The following is a 20,191-nucleotide window of genomic DNA, read 5'->3' on the forward strand; positions in this document are numbered from 1 at the left end:
ACTTTCTATACATCTCGCTCGCACTGATATGCCAGTACGAGCGAGATGCATAGAAAGTAAGATACATTCACGCTAGCGTTTATGTCAGTGCCAAATTGGTGTGAGCTGAGCCCGTACCATGAGACACTGACAGTGTCAAAACTGACATTTACGCTATTACATTTACGGCGTTTATGTCAGTGCCAAACTGATGGTAGCCGTACTGATTCTTGTTAATAATATCCATATGTCATCTTGTAACCCGTATCATAAAATCAGCAATATTTACAACTTCATACGTACATCAAAAACCTTATCTCTATATTCACAAATTACTAGATTCACTAGTTGTCTTTCGTGGCTGGATAATTACAATATAATCTCATAATGCATTTAATAATTATGACATTTATTTGAACACAAAATAAAGCTCTGAAGGAATTATTTGGTAACCATTAATTCATGTACTTACATTCGTAACTCCTATAATGGTCAACATCAATACAAAGCTAATGTTCTACATATTAATCTAGATTGTAAATAAAACATTTTAATCTTTGAATTGGAACACATTCCTGATTAAAATATAAACAATACTTTTAAAAATAATATTTATATGCGCACTTGTATGTATATATATTTTAATTATCTCTTGACTGTATGTTTTCTCATTAAAAACCAAATACTTAAAACAAAGCCTTAATCTAAAATACCAAGTCAAAAACACTTTGCAGAATAGAAAAATTATAAGAAACTCATTTTGAATCCGCATTAGTAAATTAATCATTATATTATGTATTTTTTATTATATTTACAGCTTTATACTTAGGTAATGATTAAGAATTTAAAAGGGAAAAAATATATTTCTAGTTGTGGAATAGCTGGTAATATTAAGTTCATCTTGATATGCTTTCAAATTATTTTATATATCCAAAATGACTACATTATTGGAATTGGACCCTATTATGCAATCCTCTAAGAACAATTTATTTTCAAGTTCTGTTACTTAATTCGGAAACAAAAATAAAAAAAGTCGGTAAAAGGATTGGAAACTAATCAAGACTAAAACACTTTATATTTCTGAAAGGTTTCAACGAAAATACATAAAGGGTCCAAAGTTAGCAACACTTAATCATAGTTAAGACTAGCGTTTATAAAATACTTATCTATCTTTGGACAATCTATCTGGATTCAAATTATCTCAACGTAAGTACAGTCTTTGAAATTATATCTACGATTTACCTTTTCTGATAGAAGAGACGTTTCTATAAATATGGAAGATTATACAGTGACTTCTTCAGTAAAACGACTTTTGTCATCAAGATTAATTACAATGGCATGTGTCCGCGCGTGGCCTGATCTAACACCTTTCAGAGTCTCCGTACTACTGGGGCTTGATTTCAATTCACTCTTCTCACTTTTACTACTAAAACCATTCCTACTGGCTACCTCTGGCGGCCTTATGTCACTACAGTTCGCTTCACCAGAAATTTTGAAAACACCGTTCTGCTTGTCGTCTTTCTGTTCTTCGTTAAGTTCAATCTTTCTCTTTGGAGAATCCGTGGCTATAGTAATGTCAGTGTGACTTGGTTCTGTTTGACTGTCATCGACAGCTTTTAAAGGACTAAAAGTCTTGTGTTTGTAGGCTGGAGGCGCTTCGAAGGGTAGATCTCTGCCACTGCTGCTGGATTCCTCGGCAGGAGTGACGGTACACATGAGGCGGTCAGCTACTGCGCTGAACACAGTATTTAGTTTGAGAGGTGCGGAATGGTCCGACGTGGTCGGTTTTCTCTCATGTAGCGCAGAAGCATCTTGCATGGCTGAGATGCGTCTAGATACGGCTCCAGTGCCACACCGCTCCCGTAGCTTCTCAAGTTGATTGCAGATTTTTCTAAACTCCTCCTACGTAAAAATAATTTTCGTATTAAAATGTGTTTTCTCAATGTGATTTGTACAAAATCCACCTCAGCTACAAATGCCTACCTCTAGTTCCCTCTCAGTCATGTTGTCACAGAACCTCGTGCTGCGATTCGTGGTCATGGTGTAGGTAGACTCGGCAGCACGAGACCTGAACTTGCCGGTCTTCTCGCGCTCATCTTTGCCATGCCCCTTATATACCATGTAAGCCTGTGAACAAAGTACAAGATATTTGACATTATTTGCCATTTTGTAATTGGTTTTACAATAGAGCAGCCGTTCTCAATCTTTTTTTTTTGACGGAACCCTTTTGGAAAGCGAAATACTTGATGGAACTCTACAATACGGTGGCGGCATAGTAAAATTTTTCGAGGCGACTAATGCATAGTGTTCTAAATTCTTGCGGAACCCCTGCAGGGGTGTCGCGGAACCCTAGGGTTTCCGCGGAACACATTTAGAGTATGGCTGCAATAGAGGATACGGATTAAATCGTGCGAAGTGGGGGATCATATATATACTAGTAATTCAGATATCGTACCTCATTGCAAATAAAAGCTAAAAATATCAACTTTATTTTTCTGTTTTTACTGTTTCGAGCACATAGCAAAATAATATTTTATGAAAAATAAAAAACGATTTAAAAGCATACGATATGAAAGCATAACCCGAGTACTTTGAAGTGCATTCGATCCGATTCGTTAGATTAGGGTCCTCGCAAACATGCGATTTTATGAATATAATATCACGAACCATGTTTGATAGCATAGAGTGTGCAAGTGATATTTTAAACGTCATAATTTCATAGAAGTGTCCCTTTTATAATAACACTTCCATACTGTTACACTAACTCTACCTCTACCTCTATATTATTGTAACTGTGTATTTCTTGTAGATTCACGTGATAGTAAAGAAAAATCTTATAAGAAGTTAGAAACTTTTCAGTAATTTACTAAGCTAATAGGAAAATATCAGTTACAATTTAAATCAGACTATAAAAAAAAACAGTCGATGCGTTTGTTTCTTGACTATATAATTTTTCACATAGCTTGGGTATGGTGACAGCTCATCTCAGTATAAAAAATTCGTGCATTTTAAGGTTATAAATAATATGTAGATGATAATATGCAAGCTATGTGAAAAATACTTTAGATTTATGAGGATGAATACAAAATCGCAGTTGAACCGAGGCCTGATTGGACGCTCATGTTGGGCGTGCAGCGGGGCGGGGCGTGTGGCGTGCATGTCAAACAAATGCAAACGTATATGAGCGGCCTTAGTGCACGCTGCTCAAATCACTTGTGAGCCCGACGCCACGCTGCACGCCCCGCCGAACGCTCCGCTCCGAGCGTCCACTCAGGCCTCACACATCGTTCAGGGTTGCCAGTTGTTTGCCTCGCAGAGTGAACTCCACTGTTTGCCCACTGTTCGCTTACAAACGAATCGGTGCATATGGGCCGATTTTTATTTTGCTGAAGTTTTTTTTGTTTTCGTCAGAATTCGATATAACTGTATTGTGTATGTACTGTAACTGTATCTTTTGCCCTTGAGGTATTATGGTTAATATTTATATGTACTATAAAATCACCAGTGACCTATTAAAAGCAGCGCCCAGGGGTGCTGGTTGTTTGAATGTCACAGATTGAATGCCGTTGTATTTTCTTTACAGTACCTACGTATCTGTTCGTATAGCGAAATAAATTAGGCAAATACATTTAGAGCAATTAAAGTAAAACTAAACCTAAGTTAAATGAAAATGTTGCCTTGAAAGAAGTTCTTAGGTAAATAAGAATTATTTATTGTAATTACTACTTATACTATCGCAATGTTTCTTTTTCATATAAAGAAATAAAGATTTCCAATACAATAAAGCACAAGAAAACTTTTATCATTTATGAAAAAACGCTAAATTCAAGATTAAAGAAAATTGTAATTATATCTATCTAATACCTTTAAACGAGCAATTCTTGCATATTTATTTATTTATTTATTTATTTTTATATATATATATATATTTCAGGGATCTCGGAAACGGCTCTAATGATTTCGATGAAATTTGGTATATGGGGGTTTCCGGGGGCGAAAAATTGATCTAGCTAGGTCTTATCTCTGGGAAAACGCTATTTTTTGAGATTTTACATGTTTTCCGAGCAAAGCTCGGTCTCCCAGATATTTTTTCTATTATACATGTTCCCTCGCTGGGAAAGGTTTCCATTCTAAAATGTATTTCAAGACTAATTTTAGCTATTTAAATATTTTCATTACTGTCTGATTTGTTATTATTCATTATCTTCAAATCATGTAGGTATATTGCCTAACTGCCTATTGATTACTTGATTAGCTAGAAGCGACAAGAGAACAAGCATTCATTACGAAGACGGGCCGCAAAATGTACCATTCGCTCAGTTCACTTCAATTTTGTGTGGTTAACCGAATTACGGGTTAATATATCCAATTTAGAATGTCACCGGTTCGATTAATGATATATGATAATGAATACGAGCAAAAAAATAAACTGTAGGCTGTACTCCTTATACTGACCAACATTTGTTCAGCGACTATTAAAAATAACTTGTGTCATGAACTAATTATACCAAAGTAGGTATATTTAGTTTATGCTTGTGTTTTGATTTATAATACACTTAAAAAAAACTAAGCCGCAATTAGGATTAGTTGCCAAGCGGACCCCAGGTTCCCATGAGCCGTGGCAAAATGCCGGGACAACGTGAGGAAGATGATGATGAAGCAACGTCAATCACATGATAATGGCGTAGTACATTGAAGACAATTTTTATTTTGTATGAAAAATATTAAGTAGATATATAATATACTTCATAATTTTTAAAAGTTATTGAATAAAAGTGTCACCCGGTATATTTTGAGCCAAACAGCGTATCAACGTAATAAATTTGTACGCCAGAACCCGACTTTTATTTATTTATTTAAACTTTATTGCACAAAGATATACAATTATGTACAAATGGCGGACTTAATGCCAAAAGGCATTCTCTACCAGTCAACCATAGGGCCAAACAGAAACACTAAAAAGATGGTGCAAGGAGAAACGAACAATCCAGTAAAGACAATTGACAAATACATTACAAAGGCAAATATTGAATAATATACACTTACATAAACATACATATACATATTATATAAATAAGTATACTAATACTTATACAGGGTGACATTTGAGTCGTGATCAGTAATATGTTTTTCTAACTCCATAAACAACGAGCAATTTAATGCCCCTACTCTTACTAAAATCACACAAGATTTTTTTATTTTTTGTTTATTTTTTGTCATTTATTTTACTTTTATAAGTGGATTTAGGTTCTTACAACGGCTTATTAAGATATTTAAATTAGTAAATTGAATCGCGTCTTTGAATCGGAACTGTCATTGACATTAATTTTGTCATTTGTCCCAGTTAGAAATAAAATTTACTTAATTTTCCATTTGAAATATCTTACAAAGCTGTTTAAATACCACATTGCCACTTGTAAAAGTAAAATAAATGACAAAAAATAAACAAACAAAAAAAAATCTTGTCTGATTTTAGTAAGAGTGGGGGCATTAAATTGCTCGTTGTTTATGGAGTTAGATAAACATATTACTGATCACGAATCAAATGTCACCCTGTATACCTATATATACGGGATGATGGACACTAGACGAGTTCTTCATTTAGCAGATGACTACGGAGCATCCGCTTGAAAACTAATTTGCTATACAAAAGCAAAATCCCACCATTAAGCAAAAAAGATAAAATAGCCAGCGAACTTATAAATTAGTTTTGACTCAAGTGATGACTATAGGAAATTAAAAGTACTAAATTGACCCTCAAAAAAGTTAAAACAGTAGTTCGTTAACTCAATCGTAGAAAATAAAATGAACCTCTGTTCACATCTGAACTATAAGCCCGAGAGCTGACTACGCTATTGAACTGTGAAAAAGAGCCAATTTAGTTCTTAAAACAGTTAGCTAGACGTCTAGCCGTTCTGCAGATTGCACATTTTGCACATTGCATCTGATAGCTTCTGTTATAAATGACACATTAGGGCTGAGAGGACGGATTGCATTTAGCTTCAACTTATACGAGAAAGTCACCTTCCCAATGTATTCCTGGAATAGTTGAATTTGTACACGACATATAAAAAGGCCCGTATTTGGCCTTTCTTTGAACCAAAGGTTTCCTTTAACAGAATTAATTTTGTGTGTCTTTGTGTTCCTACTATGTCCTAAGAAGTGGAGAAATTCTACATATAAGGGAAATATCTTTGTAGTAAATTATTTGTTTTGGAATATGAAAAACGTCTAGACATAATAATAAGGTTTATTTTTAAAGTAATATCACTTGATTACTAATGCCGTCTGAGTCGGAAACTGTTGTATATTTCTGGATGAACACAAGGTCGACGCGAAATTTGAATGGCTCGTGAATATAATAATTAATCAACTCTGGATTGTGAAATTATTGAACGTTGTCTAATAATTTGTTAGACTAAGTAAAATAAAAAAGTTAAAAACTTTGTACTGCCGACTTTATGACGTGATAAAAACTCATTCCACCACTTTAGGCGACAACATGCAATGAGTGATATGATAATGGTCTACTGACCATGCTGATTCCAACGATACCACTTGTCGGTATAAACCTTTTCAGTTCTACGAAAGTTTCTTGATCTCTCTACTACATATACCTAACTAAGTAATTTTGAATATAAAATTATGATCAATTTCTTTCTTAATGCGAGAATGATACAAGTAAAAACTCATTCTGGTGTTATCATATAAACCTAAGTTTCACAGATAGGTCGTGTAAGCGCGGGTGTTACAAGGGTGCTGCAACAGTTATAATCCTCTCCTCTTACCGTGCCTACCTTGCTCCCGAAGATGAAGCAGAGGAGCAGCGTGACGGTCAGCTGCGTGTGGCAGAAGAAGATGATGTACAGGAGGTCGGGGTTGGCTGGCGACTGGAGAAACAGCCTGTGGAACAGTTCCTTTGTCAATTCACTTTCAAAACATACTTGTGTTGCCGGATGCAGCGAAGCCGACATAGGATAGTTAAGATCAATGCGGTGAATAAATTTGATTGCTGGGAAGACTTTCATAGTACAGTCGACATCAGATATATCGGAGCGGCTAAGGCGCTCACAAATATCTGAACACGCCTGTGTCAGGGCGTTAGAGTGCGTGTTCAGATATTGTGAACACCTTGGCCGCTCCGATTTATCTGATGGCGACTCTACCTACAAGAACTCTCGTTGTATACGTTCGCCGCTCATACATAGTCAGAAAGGAAGAACTTCACTCCTTCTGCTCTGACGATCTTCTGTAAATGGAGTACATATGTGTACAAACGCAAAAGTTTAAAACGAAGAAAGCTTGTAAATGGTCCTCCTTAGAGACGGTTTTCTCCACATTGACTCTAAGTTTTTGACCTGAATAATAATTATGTAAAGCATACATAATTAGAAGGGTCCTTCATGCTTCATATGCATAAGGACCCTTCTTTCATAGAAAGCTACATTATGTTCTTTTCTATGTGTTCTTTTTAAAGTAGTATTTGTGATCCCTGTGTCAGAGATACTACCTATGTGCAAAAAATTATGTACGGTATGTCGATAGACTTTCATTTACCTATGGCATAAGTGTCAATGAAGGAGGTTTTACAAATACATATATTATGAGTGTGCATGTAATAATTCCGTAGTTAAGTTGCAGGTTTTCTTTACTTCTATTTTGTTTGTCCACAATATTTGAATCGGATTTTTTTAAATCGAAGATAACCATTTTTTCAATTTAATAACCATTGTGTGCAAGTAACAAAACTATATCAACAGCTACCAATACCTTGCGTATTTTTATAAATACGCTTGGATATCTTAGTTTAGTGTTGATCTCTAAAAGTAAGGCCTGAGTGGACGCTCGGAGCGGAGCGTTCGGCGGGGCGTGCAGCGTGGCGTCGGGCTCACAAGTGATTTGAGCAGCGTGCACTAAGACCGCTACTATACGTTTGCATTTGTTTAACATGCACGCTGCACGCCCCGCCCCGCTGCACGCCCAACTCGAGCGTCCACTCAGGCCTTACACTTAGTGTTGATCTCTAATAACATCACGATTCGAGCTGACGAAAGGAACATTCTCCCCGTTGCGTACGGTCGCCTTCAAAGCGAATCAAACTCAAAGGAAAACCAAGTAAATATTTAACGTGCCTACGTCGATAATATTAAAAGGCATGTTTTTGTGAAATTCTCAACTCATTTTCTGCGATTCTATGAAGTCATTATTTCCTGGTATAAAGATTCTGACTATTTTATAAACTTAGCGCTGTTTGCTTTAAGAAAATTAGGTACTTGTGTTTTATTTCAGGCTCAGATCAACATGGCCGTGTTATTCTTCTGGTTGGTTAAGTCACGTGACTCAATAAAGAACCTGTGGGTGTCTACGCTACGAAACTTAACTAAAAAAGAGAAAATCTTATGTTTTAGCTTCATCCACAACGAAGTTTTACTGAGATCGAAAATTAGCTTATTGGTTTATTGCTGGGCATAACCAAGCGGGCTGGGGTCGTGCTAAGATTAGAGTACATGTTTAAATAGGTACTTTATAAGAGTGATCCTGTACAGATGTAGTGCATAATTGTTTTCCATCGCATTTTCCCGGAAACGTTCGTATCAATTGGTCATGGTAGTTCAGTCAATGTCAGTACATTTTGTACCGAGACTGACTGATATACGTACGTTCGTAAGTTTCCGTGAAAATAAGATGGAAAACAATTTTATTATGCATTACATTTCTTATTTATTGGTGCTATTTTGTATTGATAGCTCTGCTGTTGGATCTCCATAATATAAATTAATAGTAACTCTGATAAAGCTTTCAACAAATGTAAAATCTTAATTACCCCAATAAAATTAAGAAAACTTAGTCCTTAGTGGTCTGAGCCCTTCAACGAACCCCGGCGAGGTCAAGCGGCCGGGAGACCAATTTAATTTCCTAAATAGGATCCCTTAGGACCAAGAGATTGGTAAATAATTTCATCCTCCTGATATCGAGTTTAAATTGTAATTTTGCTTTTTATCACGGGATTGCCAATGAAGTAAATTATTTTGGTTAATTATATGCGGGTTTATTGACGCCTGGTTTCTGCTTGTACCGTCTTATATTTATAACTAGCGACCCGCCCCGGCTTCGCACGGGTTAACTGTACATAAACCTTCTTAAATTACTCTATCTATCAAAAACCGCATCGAAATCCGTTGCGTAGTTTTAAAGATCGAAGCATACATAGGGACAGACAGGCAGCGAGAAGCGACTTTGTTTTATACTATGTAGTGATAGACATAGGTATTGATACTAGGTTACAGTTTCTGAGTTACCTATTTAATAAAAGCATCTACAAAATAAGGAAGACAGAATGTAATAAAATTAAACAATGTTTGATGAATGTACCTATAAAAACAAGCGAAACATTTGAAAAGCTTTAACCAGACTATAGTCTTTCAAAAACATATTCCTCCTGTTTTAAAATATGTTAGAAAAGTAATCTCAAGCAGGTTACACTTCGAACTAAGATATTTTCCTGTTATAAAAACAGTGTCAACCGATTTACCGCATTTACCAATAGTTTTGAGTCTTCAGTGGAACCACACAAAACAAACTTACTGCCGTATTCGAACTTCAAGATATTCACAAGAGACGACACGTACTAGATCCATTCTAGATACGTTATAGTTTAGATTTCAACTAGTTCTCTTTTGCAGCGCAATTCGGGCAAGGAATGTCACTTTTACTATAGATCGTGTTAAATATCTATTAGATGTGAATTAGATCTCTAAGTAATATCTTGTGGAAATCGTTCAAGAGTATCTCCAGAATCGCGGAAATGTCAAATTTGACAGGTTAGATCTTAAACATAATAATATCGTTACCGTATCTTGGCAATGTCTAAAAGATATCTAATAGATGTCTATTACAAAATCCGAATCGGGCCCTAAGACAGCTATTCATTAGGGCTCATGTAGACGGTGCGAGAACTCGCATGTGAGTTTCATTACATGAGGTACTTACTTACAATTTATATAGTTCACAAACTCGCATGCGAGTTTGGGCGAAGTCTAAATAAGTCCTTAAATTCCTAACCTTCATGTATTGGGGTAGGTTGTTATTTAAATATAGTTGGATATTTTTAATCAAACTTCTTAGCTAAGAAAATTACGAGTTTGAAAACTATAATATTGTAAGTATAACAAACTTAATATAAATAATACCTACCGAATTTCACACACATACTAGAAGAGATCTTAACAAGTTTATTTACTAACACACATACAAGTTGCGAGTAAACAAGATCGGACATGATTCCTTCAATAATGAAAGTCTTCAATTTCAGACTATCCAATTCCAAGTAACTCTTAATTAAAATTTCAAAGTCTTTATTCTCGTACATTTATTTTTATTTGACGCCCAATCTTTGATGTCCTTGTTGTTTTCAAAGACCTTTTATCTTTTGCACTTCCTTGTTATATAATACAAATTGTATTTACGATCTTTATGTGTTACTTATGTAAAGTTTGCTACGAGTATTTACCTAAGCTTGTTAGCAAACGAAAACATAGTGAGAAGTGGTATGTACTTTACTTGTTCGTTTCTTTTTTCTTCCTTTTACTACGATACCATATGTCATTTTATGTTAAATGGTGGCCATTTTGATATGGTGATTGCTATAGTTATTGGCCACTACATAGTAATGGGCCACTCCTAACAAATCAGGAAGAAACAAGCCAATTGAAGCCTTATTGTTAAGAGTGGTCGATTACTATGCAGTGGTCAATAACTAGGTATAGCAGTCACCCTACTAAGAATTTTTTTAATAAATTAGTAATATAAAGTAGATACCTACGTTAAGGACAGGTTTGGAAGGGATGGTCAGAGAATCGGCATAGCTAAGTCACAGAATCGGCATGGCTATGTAGAAGATACACTATGTTTTCATCCTGATTTAATAATATACTTTGATACGACCTTGAAGATCGCTCACGCTGATTGGTGCATATGAAGATTGTGAAGTAAAGTGAGTGCATGCGCACCAATCACCAATCCGTTGGTGATCCTTAAATGAATAAAATAAAATACGATCGTCAAGGTCGTGTCAAAACCAGTTCAAGCACATAACAAGTTGTTAAATCGGAATCGTTCTCTCGGTCGACGCTTTGTGCCACCGATTAGAAAATTTAGAAAGACACTTACATAGATGTATGTAGGTGTATGTGAAGTCCCCAATCCGCATTGGGCTAGCGTGGGGACTATAGCCCAAGCACTCTCGCGCATGAGAGGCCTGTGCCTAGCAGTGGGACGTCGTAGGTATATAGGCTCAATTATTTTTTTTGTATATTATTATACTTACATAGATATGTTTAAGAAGACAGATAGGAGGAACTCGTTGTAGATGGCCATGGAGATGAACCGGCTCTCGTTGAATTCCGAAGGTGCTTTCCTGACCATGATGCACAATCTGATACCCCACATAAGGAATATCACCTCCACTGTAGACAAAATAAAACAAAATTAAAAAATTACAAAACCCCCCGACTATAAGATTATAAGAGCTGATGATCTTCAAACGGCTGAACAGATTTTCATGAAACATGGCTAAGAACACTCGGGATAAAATTATCTATGACACAAGAAAAAAACTAAACGAAAATCGGTTCATTCATCCGTTTGGCAGCTACGATACCACAGACAGATACACAGATACACAGACAGACCCCTCTCTTTTTGCGTCGGGGGTTAAAAATATGTAATTAATAAAGTAAACTCCAACCCCCTTATTCTTAAACGTGCTACAAACCTCAATTAGCTAATAATCGTTCAAACAAATGTTCGGACGAACGATTATTAGCTAATTGAAATATGTATTTGTAAGAAAGGGATAAAACATAATTTAACTAAACCTGGCCCGTTAAGTTTTATGAGTAAGGTAGGACTTTGGGGGCCGAAATAACTGCTGTAGGCAGAGTAACGTACAGGTTTTTCAAATAATTTTTTGATGTTTTATTTCGTGCATGGTGTAAAATAATTAAATAATATCTGGGAGACCGAGCTTTGCTCGGAAAGCATATAAAATCTCAAAAATTAGCGTTTTCCCAGAGATAAGACCTAGATCGATTTTCCGCCCCCGAACACCCCCAGATACCAAATTTCATGGAAATCGTTAGAGCCGTTTCCGAAATATATATATAAATAAATAAATAAATAAATATATAAGAATTGCTAGTTTAAAGGTATTAGATAGATAGATAAATACAGGCGCCATCCCTATTGACAAATGGTACTTGTGCACGTGAGTTTGATTGCATTGCAGTAGATACATTACCGGTACTTGAAATCTATAAGGATCGGTTTCTGAACGCTTTCGTGTATTTTCGTTAAGATTGCCTACCAGATCAGCTTGCGTTCAAAAATCAATTCCTTATTTCTCAAAAATATATGAGCAGTGTTTCGCGCCGTTCAAAGTACCACCCCACTCCACCCCGGTTTACCGTACTTTGTGAAAGTCTCTTGGCAACAATATTGTCAAGGTAGGGTAGGTGAAAATTCAATTTAGAATCCGCCAATAAAACACGTCGTTTTCGTTATTTTATAACTTAGCTTATTTTGGCGTGGCTTTAAAACTGAAACCTTAAAATTTTTCAATCGCGTTAGGTCATAAAAATATGAGCCAAGACTGCCAAGCAAGTAGTGAGTCATTCGATCGACAATGTAATGTATCAGAAATTCACTAAAGGTACGTCGTAAAACTATAAGTAACATACACAGCAGGTGTATTTTTTTACAACCAGATGATATACATTCCTTTTATACCCTCTCTGATTTAACCAACCACGATGTGACGTAAATAAATGTATTCTATTCTAATATATTAACACTAATGTGGATATATAACTCACGCGTTGTAAAAGAGTGGTCCCACCAATCCGTGTTACACAAATACGCCTTCAAATCTTCCTTAGTTCTCCCAACAATGACGGCAGGCGGCGCCACCAGCGTACGAATGGCGAGCAACACGCACGCTACCCCGACTATGATGCCGATGCGTCGCAATAGATACATGTCGGATATTTTCACTGCTTTTGCTGATCTTACTTGGAAGATCACGGATATCCTGGGAACACAATAGTTTCAGTTAATGTGATGTTTTAAATAAGTTGAAAGAGGGACGTAAATCCAGGAAACTAGAAGGAAACAAAAGATGGGGCTCGCCGCGCGAAACTTGCGACGGAAGATATGGCCGTCACGCGGGTTTTTACATTTTATCATAATTATTTTGATAATATACTTCTGTTTAAAATGCAAAGTAACGATATAAAATTGAAAATTGGTTTTGGTTGGAGTCTGCCTTTGCAAATACAGTCCCATTTTAAGAGGGATCGAAAGAGCATTAAATGCTATAAGTACCTAATATGAATTGATAGAAAGAAAAATATACAAAATATTTTTTACACTTTTTTTACACTTAGATAGAAAATCAAGAAACGAATTAACTTGTATCCAAAACAGTTTTTAAGAAGCAAATCTCATTTCAAACTTACTCGATCAATGTCAAAGAAAAAATATGTTGGAATCTCTTGGGTTTATTTATTACTTAAAACCCTAACATAATCTAAGTTTTAAAATCATGTTTGAAATAAAATATGCTCTTATCTTTAGTTAATGTTCAACGTATTAGTGATGGGTAGGACATCAATTTAAAATGAGTTTGTATGAGTACCTCATTTTCTAAAATGAGGTGTTACAATGTCTTACTTCAAATGAGGTGAGGTACTAGCATCTTTTCAGCGTCGACTATTCCATTAATTCCAACAGCGACAATTTTTTTAATGTATATTCATGTTATGTATTCATCACTTCCTTTACAAATAAATAAATCTATCTATCTATCTATATATTGTTATACGCTACAGTATTATAGGTAGTTGTTTGTGATGCGCGCGAGTGAATGAGTAAAATGAATAGAGGAGTGAAGTAAGACATTTTTGCGGTACGAAGTATTGCGACAAATTAACAAAATGAGTGGTACAAATGAGGTGCCTCACGAGTGAGCGACTCAACACTACAACGTATATACATCAAATAATACAAATCTTTATTTTTGAATACCCAAGGCGCCTTACCTCTATCGAAATGAATCCATGAACTATTTTTGGTATGTCAAAGCCTATGTTCCCCAAGGACGCCCTTTGGTTGCCCTTTGGATAACCTTTAGATATTGCATCGAAAAAGCGTAAAAAAATGTAAGTATTAATAGTTTTCAAGGGGAATTCTTTTATCGCAACATACTCTTTGGAAATTGACTAGGGAAATTGAATTTTCTTTGGAATATTATATATTTCAATAGTAGTCACTAATAACATGATTATATCTTTACTAACTGTTTTAACATATAAGTTTAAAGTATGCAAATTACCTGGCCTTGATATGAGGTGAAAAATATAGAATACAGTGTAATAGAATATAGAATATAAAAAATACCATACCCCTGTAGCCAGTGTATCGCTAATACTGGGTCTGGGTACCTGGCGGCTGCTCATCATTGGTCAAAGAGGCAGGCCAGTCCAGAGGTAGTAAACTCTCTTGACGATGCGTATTGTTTGAAGTTTATAGAGATAAGAATTTATATAATTGGAATATAACATTACCAGCTGGCACGCGAAACGAGCGAGGCGATATAATAAGTACAAGCGGAATGCACTGCAAACGACGTCTAAGTTATCAGTCTTTAAAGATCACACTGGCCCTTCAGGTCTTATATCTTACCTCCACGTTTTCAACATAAGAGCTCCATAAGTAAGACAGAAGCCAACTTCTCTAAGCCACACCCTTGCTGTACACGTGAATACAGTCGGCCGTCCGTACATGACCAAAGTTGTGCAGTAGATGAGGAAAGCTCCCAAAACTATGACTCTGAGTAGAGCTGGACTTGCAGCGCGGACAACCTGGACAAGATACAGTGTGATAAAGTGAAGAAAAATAACCTCCTCCTTTTAGTTTTGGAAGTCGGTTAAAAACAGATCAAGCGAGCGACAGACCAGACCGCAAAATTTATGTGACGTCACGGAGTAATAGGGCACGATTCCAAATTGCACTTATTCGGTTTTTTATTGATTGTCGTTAGAGCATTTAGATAGAGATATTAATTTTTTATAAAGTTTACAGAAAAACTCAGGCATTAAGGAGTAGAAATATATAATACGAGGTTGATCATACATTTGACGTTTTATATGAAAATATTTTAATGCCTAATGTAAAGCAATAAGTTAATTCGTTTTTGGCTGGTAGTCCTTTGAGAACATGACAAAAATGTTTGTTGTTTTTTCCAAAGACATATGGTTTGGGCTAATTACGTATGCGACGGTTTGTGAAGTGTCCGTATTCAGAATACAATGAACGGCATACAGAAGATGGTAAATCAAACGGTGCGAAAACGGAGGCTAGCGGGCGCTCAAGTTTCGCTCGGTTTCAAGTTTCGGCCTCCGGCAGGCGTTCAAGGCTGAACATGCCATTATCTAATTCAAATTACAATACGTTCTTACCCTGACATGTCCATATTTGATGGTGAAGTACACAATGAACGGGAGACAGGAGATGAAAAAGCAGGCAAGGGCCAAGATGGTAGTCCGTGCCACCCAGTTAAGGGCGGCCACGCAGGGCGAGCCGTCAACACACGCCTCGCAGCCCTCGGCGCACGGAAGGCACTCGAAAGCACGCTCAGTTGAGTAGAGGCTTCGCTGGTTCTGTAAATAATGGTGGGTTGAAAGTGTGTTTTAGTAATACGTATTACCTGAATTAAAAGGAATTTTAATTTTTTTTAAAGCAGAAACGTCTGCGATTGATGCTATTAAGCTCAGCCAAACAAACAAAGTCTTGGATGAGACTTGAACTCACGGCCTCTGGATCGATATTCCAGCGCTCTGCCATCTGAGACAAGACAGTAATTTTTCCACTTTTAAATTTATTCTAAGCTTAGTGAAAAGGAATGTCAACCTAGGTAAATAATATCAAACATTCTTAGAGTACTCGAACTCTAAGAAGAATAGAATTTGAAGTCTCGATAGAATACTCTTCTGAGTAATTTTTTTGTTAAGAGACTTTTAAAATGCCGGAAATTGTACTAGGTATATTTTCAATATTTTTATCTCTGCGTCATAACCGGCTGGCAAATTGAAAAATAGTTAGCGTCGGTTCGTTTGACATTGCTTTGACATCATAAATAAAATTTCCATGGGTCAGATCATTTCACTTCTCTATACAAATCAAGTCAAAAGTAGTCAAAACATGGCCACTGCTAGAAAAAGGTCACCTTTAAATTCTGTACTACCAAAGAGAACACACTCTAGTGTAAGAGAGTTACTGTCATGGTAAATTATGTAGCCACAGTAAATTTACTGCCATCTTTCGACAGAAGATGAAAACTTTTAGAACGCCATTTGACTTTGATCCTTATTATTTCACGGATGTGTTTTTGTTAAATATCAAAAAGTAACGCCATCTACTCGACATCAAAATTAAATGGCGTTCTATCAGTTTTATTCTTCTGTCGAAAGATAGCAAAAAATTTACTGTGACTACATAATTTACTTTGACATGATTTTTGATGATTTTTATTTCAAATTCTCTTTGGTACTACGGCGGGTTATGTGCGCTCTTGACTAAATCTTCGGTCTAGTTTACCAATCAGTTTATTTTATTAGGTTTGCCGCTTAACCTAGGATATTTGTTGTGTATTCATCCGACCAGATTAATGTTTGATTCATAAAGGAAAAATAAGGCTCTTATTTCCAATTTGTCTTGAAACCTATTTATGAAATTGTTTTGTTGGTATATATTTACTCGTATACATACATATACCAGGTATAGCTTACAAATTGGATTCAAGGGATTCGCTTTCATTTTCCTTATATTTTTAGACGTTAGCGACGTTAGGAGACTCTTAATCATAGCAAATGATTCGTGAAAATGACCTCACATTTTTTCGATCAGCGAGCCAGGCTTATAATGAAGATCCTTGTGGGAGATTGGGGGTTAATTGTGCATTTCGGGGTTGCAGATCTGACAAATTAGTATAAACTTAGCTATTGTTGTTTTTTTAAAGTAAACAAAGAGAACCTTTTCTACGGTAGGTAATTTTTAAAGTATAGTCAAGATAATTACGTTAAAATCGTCTTCCATTAGTATTTGTTGAGTTCATTTAATATACTTACGCCTTGAAAACTAAAGTGGCACTATAAAATATTAAGAACTTTTCGAATAGTGATGTTGTTAGATTTTTTAAAAGGTGAATCGAGGTATCTGTCTGCTTATTTTTCTTGTTTTTCTAAAGGTTTCACTCATTTGATGAAGCTTGAGGTTACATTTGGATGGCGACTGTAGCAGCGTTACAATAGCCGGAAACGGGTGATGGCACTCCTTGATAAATTATGTTGCTATATGCCGCAATCATTCTCCGTCGTCATAATTGAGTCAAGAAAAAAAAACAAAGGGTTGCACTCCGGGAGTGCCGATAGAAGTGAAAACTGACCTCACTATGTTACCGACGCCCGGTAACACGATACATACGTTTAGCGGAGGTATTCTATTTATTTATTATATATTATTATCATTCTCAAATAAGTTCACACTTTTTCATTGACATGTTTATTTACATACTGCCATTACAACGTCAAATTATTTGAACATAGGTAAAGAGTGTGTAAAAAGGTAAGTATAGGTTTTGAAAAGGAGTCCGCAACATAAATGTCAAATAATATTGAGTTTTTCTTTATTGATTTAAAGGCCCTCTAAATTATGAGTGGCCGCCTTACGGGGCTTACGGTCACGTGATCGCCTTACGCTGTCTCGAGTTTATTATTTTTTCCCCACCTCAAAAAGTGCCCAGCGCCGCTAAAGAAGTTTTCACTTCAAAAATCGGACAAGTACGACTTGGACTCGCCCACTCGTTCCGTACTTTTTAGTATTTATTTTTTATAGTGGCAACAGAAATACATCATCTGTGAAAATTTCAACTTGCTAGCTATCACGGTTCATGAGATACAGCCTGGTGACAGACAGACAGACGGACAGACGGACATAGAAGTATTAGTAATAGGGTCCCGTTTTTACCCTTTGGGTACGGAACCCTAAAAAAACATCAATCGTCCAGTTCTCACTGCATCAATAAAGCTATTGCAGTGACGAATCAACATTTAGAACAACACACAACGTATCGGTCACGTTTTCAAAATGTAATTAGTCTGATAATCTTTTTCAATTGTAGTTCAAATAGTTTTATTTTCCGTAAACTTTTCAATAAATAATAACGAAATCTTGATATATATTAAATACATGAATGTAACATGTCATGTGCAAGACAAGTGATAAGCTTAAGCTCGACGTTGCGTGAGCTCTTTATATGCAAACAGACGAAAACAAATAAATGCGTGTTTCATTTGTTTTCCTTTTACGCAGCCCACATAACAGAGTGTGAACGTAGTTCTGATGTTTTTGTTTAATTTACGCTTAGTTGTTTTGTGGTTCGAACTTCGGTGGGTATGCTTTTCACGTATTATAATTCTGCTCTGAATTTTGAACCTCTAACTTAGTAGTCCAATAGAAAAGGTAGGTAGGTAGGTGGTACCATACCAATGAGCAATATTAAATTGTAGTCAATGTAAATTGGATCTGGCATTGTATTTATACAATGTATAATTTTAAATTTGTAATTTATAGCTATAGAACTTTCTGTAAATCTACTTTCCAAATAATTTAAAATTTATTTTTAAAGTAGATTTACAAATAATTGTATAATCATTTTATTTCAACATAACATGATATATAAGTTTCATAACTATAATGTAATTGAAATACGTATTAATAATTAATTCGTTATTTTTTTAACATGTCAATTTGCAAGGGCAAATTCCACAACAACAACAAAACGATTGATTTTTACAGTGTGTTAAATTTAGTTCCAGAAAAATGAATTACTCCATCTCGGTTCTCCACAGATTGAGTTCCCTCATTTTCTATTTCTAAGAGAAGTGCTAGTCGGAAAATTCTAGTGCGCTAGAGCAACGAAATCAAAAGGATGCCGTGCAAAGTACACTTATATCAAGATGGTACTCGTAGTTGTTAGGTTAGGCTTTAGTGTCAAATTTAGTTAGGCACGTTCTTAAAATATGACAAAGTTAGTCATTATATGTGACAAATAAACATACTTAATTTCACATAATTTATTATAGATAAAGGACTCAGGGACTCAGGAGGATATAGATATAGTCGAAAAGGAGATGGCGGGACGACTTGGACGCATTTTTTTCCGGATTGGCGGGAGAGTACGGGCGACAGGGTTTAGTGGCGGAAAGGAGGGGAACCTTTGCCCAGCAGTGGGGCACTAAACCAGGCTAACAAAATAAAAAGTAAACTCAACTCTGCCTTCAACTTATTTTTTTATGCCCATATGATAAAGCCATGTTGATTGGACTACAAGGTTAATGAATTGATACACTCAGTTATGTTGTCCTTGTGTAATAACAAACAGACACCTCAATTACCAACAGTAATTAAATTAAAGAGCTTAAGTAATTAAGCGCTAAAAGCGCCACTGGAATTTAATTTTCAATGGGCAACGTGGAATAAAATTATGTGACTATAATTTTAACGGCGTTTGATATTAATAATATTACCCAATTAAATTTTACTCGAACACTTGAATCTTCAGTTAATATTTATTTATTACAATAAAATGTGTAACTAGTTAAATTCTCGAGTAAGAGAGTATTTATTTTTGAAGTAGGTACCTATACCTATTTAATATTATTAGGTTTATTATTGTTTTGGATGTGGTATGATAACCCATTAAACATATTTTGATTCTCAGGGGCTACCGCGAAAATCAAAATTCGCAAATTGCGGGGATCTTTCTCTTTTACTCCAATGCAGGCGTAATTAGAGTGACAGAAAAAAATTCCTGCAATTTGCGAAATTCGATTTTCGCTGTTATATCCCTTTCATAGACCCATTCAAACCGAAAATATACATTTTCTTCTAGTCTACTAAGTGAGTGCTCAACAGGTTGGAATGTTTAACGGGGTTACATTTGTTGATTAATAGTCTACTCTGTCTACCATCTTGCCCGCTGTCAACGTGATAGGGTAAGGCGGAAATAAATGGAACAGTCTATTTTAAATAGATGATGGTGGACGACCGCTTCTCCATACAAACGTAGTACTCATTTTGTTCCTTGAATATTGGC

The 20,191-nt window shown here is 35.7% G+C and overlaps 1 protein-coding gene across 1 annotated transcript in view; it reads right to left on the reverse strand.

The window, feature by feature from the left end:
- Nucleotides 1-1,003: 1,003 nt before the first annotated feature.
- The window catches only part of LOC134663109 (metabotropic glycine receptor), a 130,525-nt gene continuing 111,337 nt past the window's right edge, over nucleotides 1,004-20,191 (reverse strand). Inside the window, exons 6-12 of the mRNA XM_063519443.1 lie at nucleotides 15,495-15,695; nucleotides 14,719-14,897; nucleotides 12,852-13,066; nucleotides 11,306-11,444; nucleotides 6,777-6,882; nucleotides 1,963-2,106; nucleotides 1,004-1,881 (exon numbers count right to left, since the gene is read on the reverse strand). Of these exons, the coding sequence (XP_063375513.1) occupies nucleotides 1,261-1,881; nucleotides 1,963-2,106; nucleotides 6,777-6,882; nucleotides 11,306-11,444; nucleotides 12,852-13,066; nucleotides 14,719-14,897; nucleotides 15,495-15,695 (1,605 nt within the window). The 3' untranslated portion in view covers nucleotides 1,004-1,260. The remainder of the gene's footprint in view (nucleotides 1,882-1,962; nucleotides 2,107-6,776; nucleotides 6,883-11,305; nucleotides 11,445-12,851; nucleotides 13,067-14,718; nucleotides 14,898-15,494; nucleotides 15,696-20,191) is intronic.

Source organism: Cydia amplana, chromosome 4 (genome assembly GCF_948474715.1).
Source record: "Cydia amplana chromosome 4, ilCydAmpl1.1, whole genome shotgun sequence".
Classification (NCBI taxonomy): Eukaryota; Metazoa; Arthropoda; class Insecta; order Lepidoptera; family Tortricidae; genus Cydia; species Cydia amplana.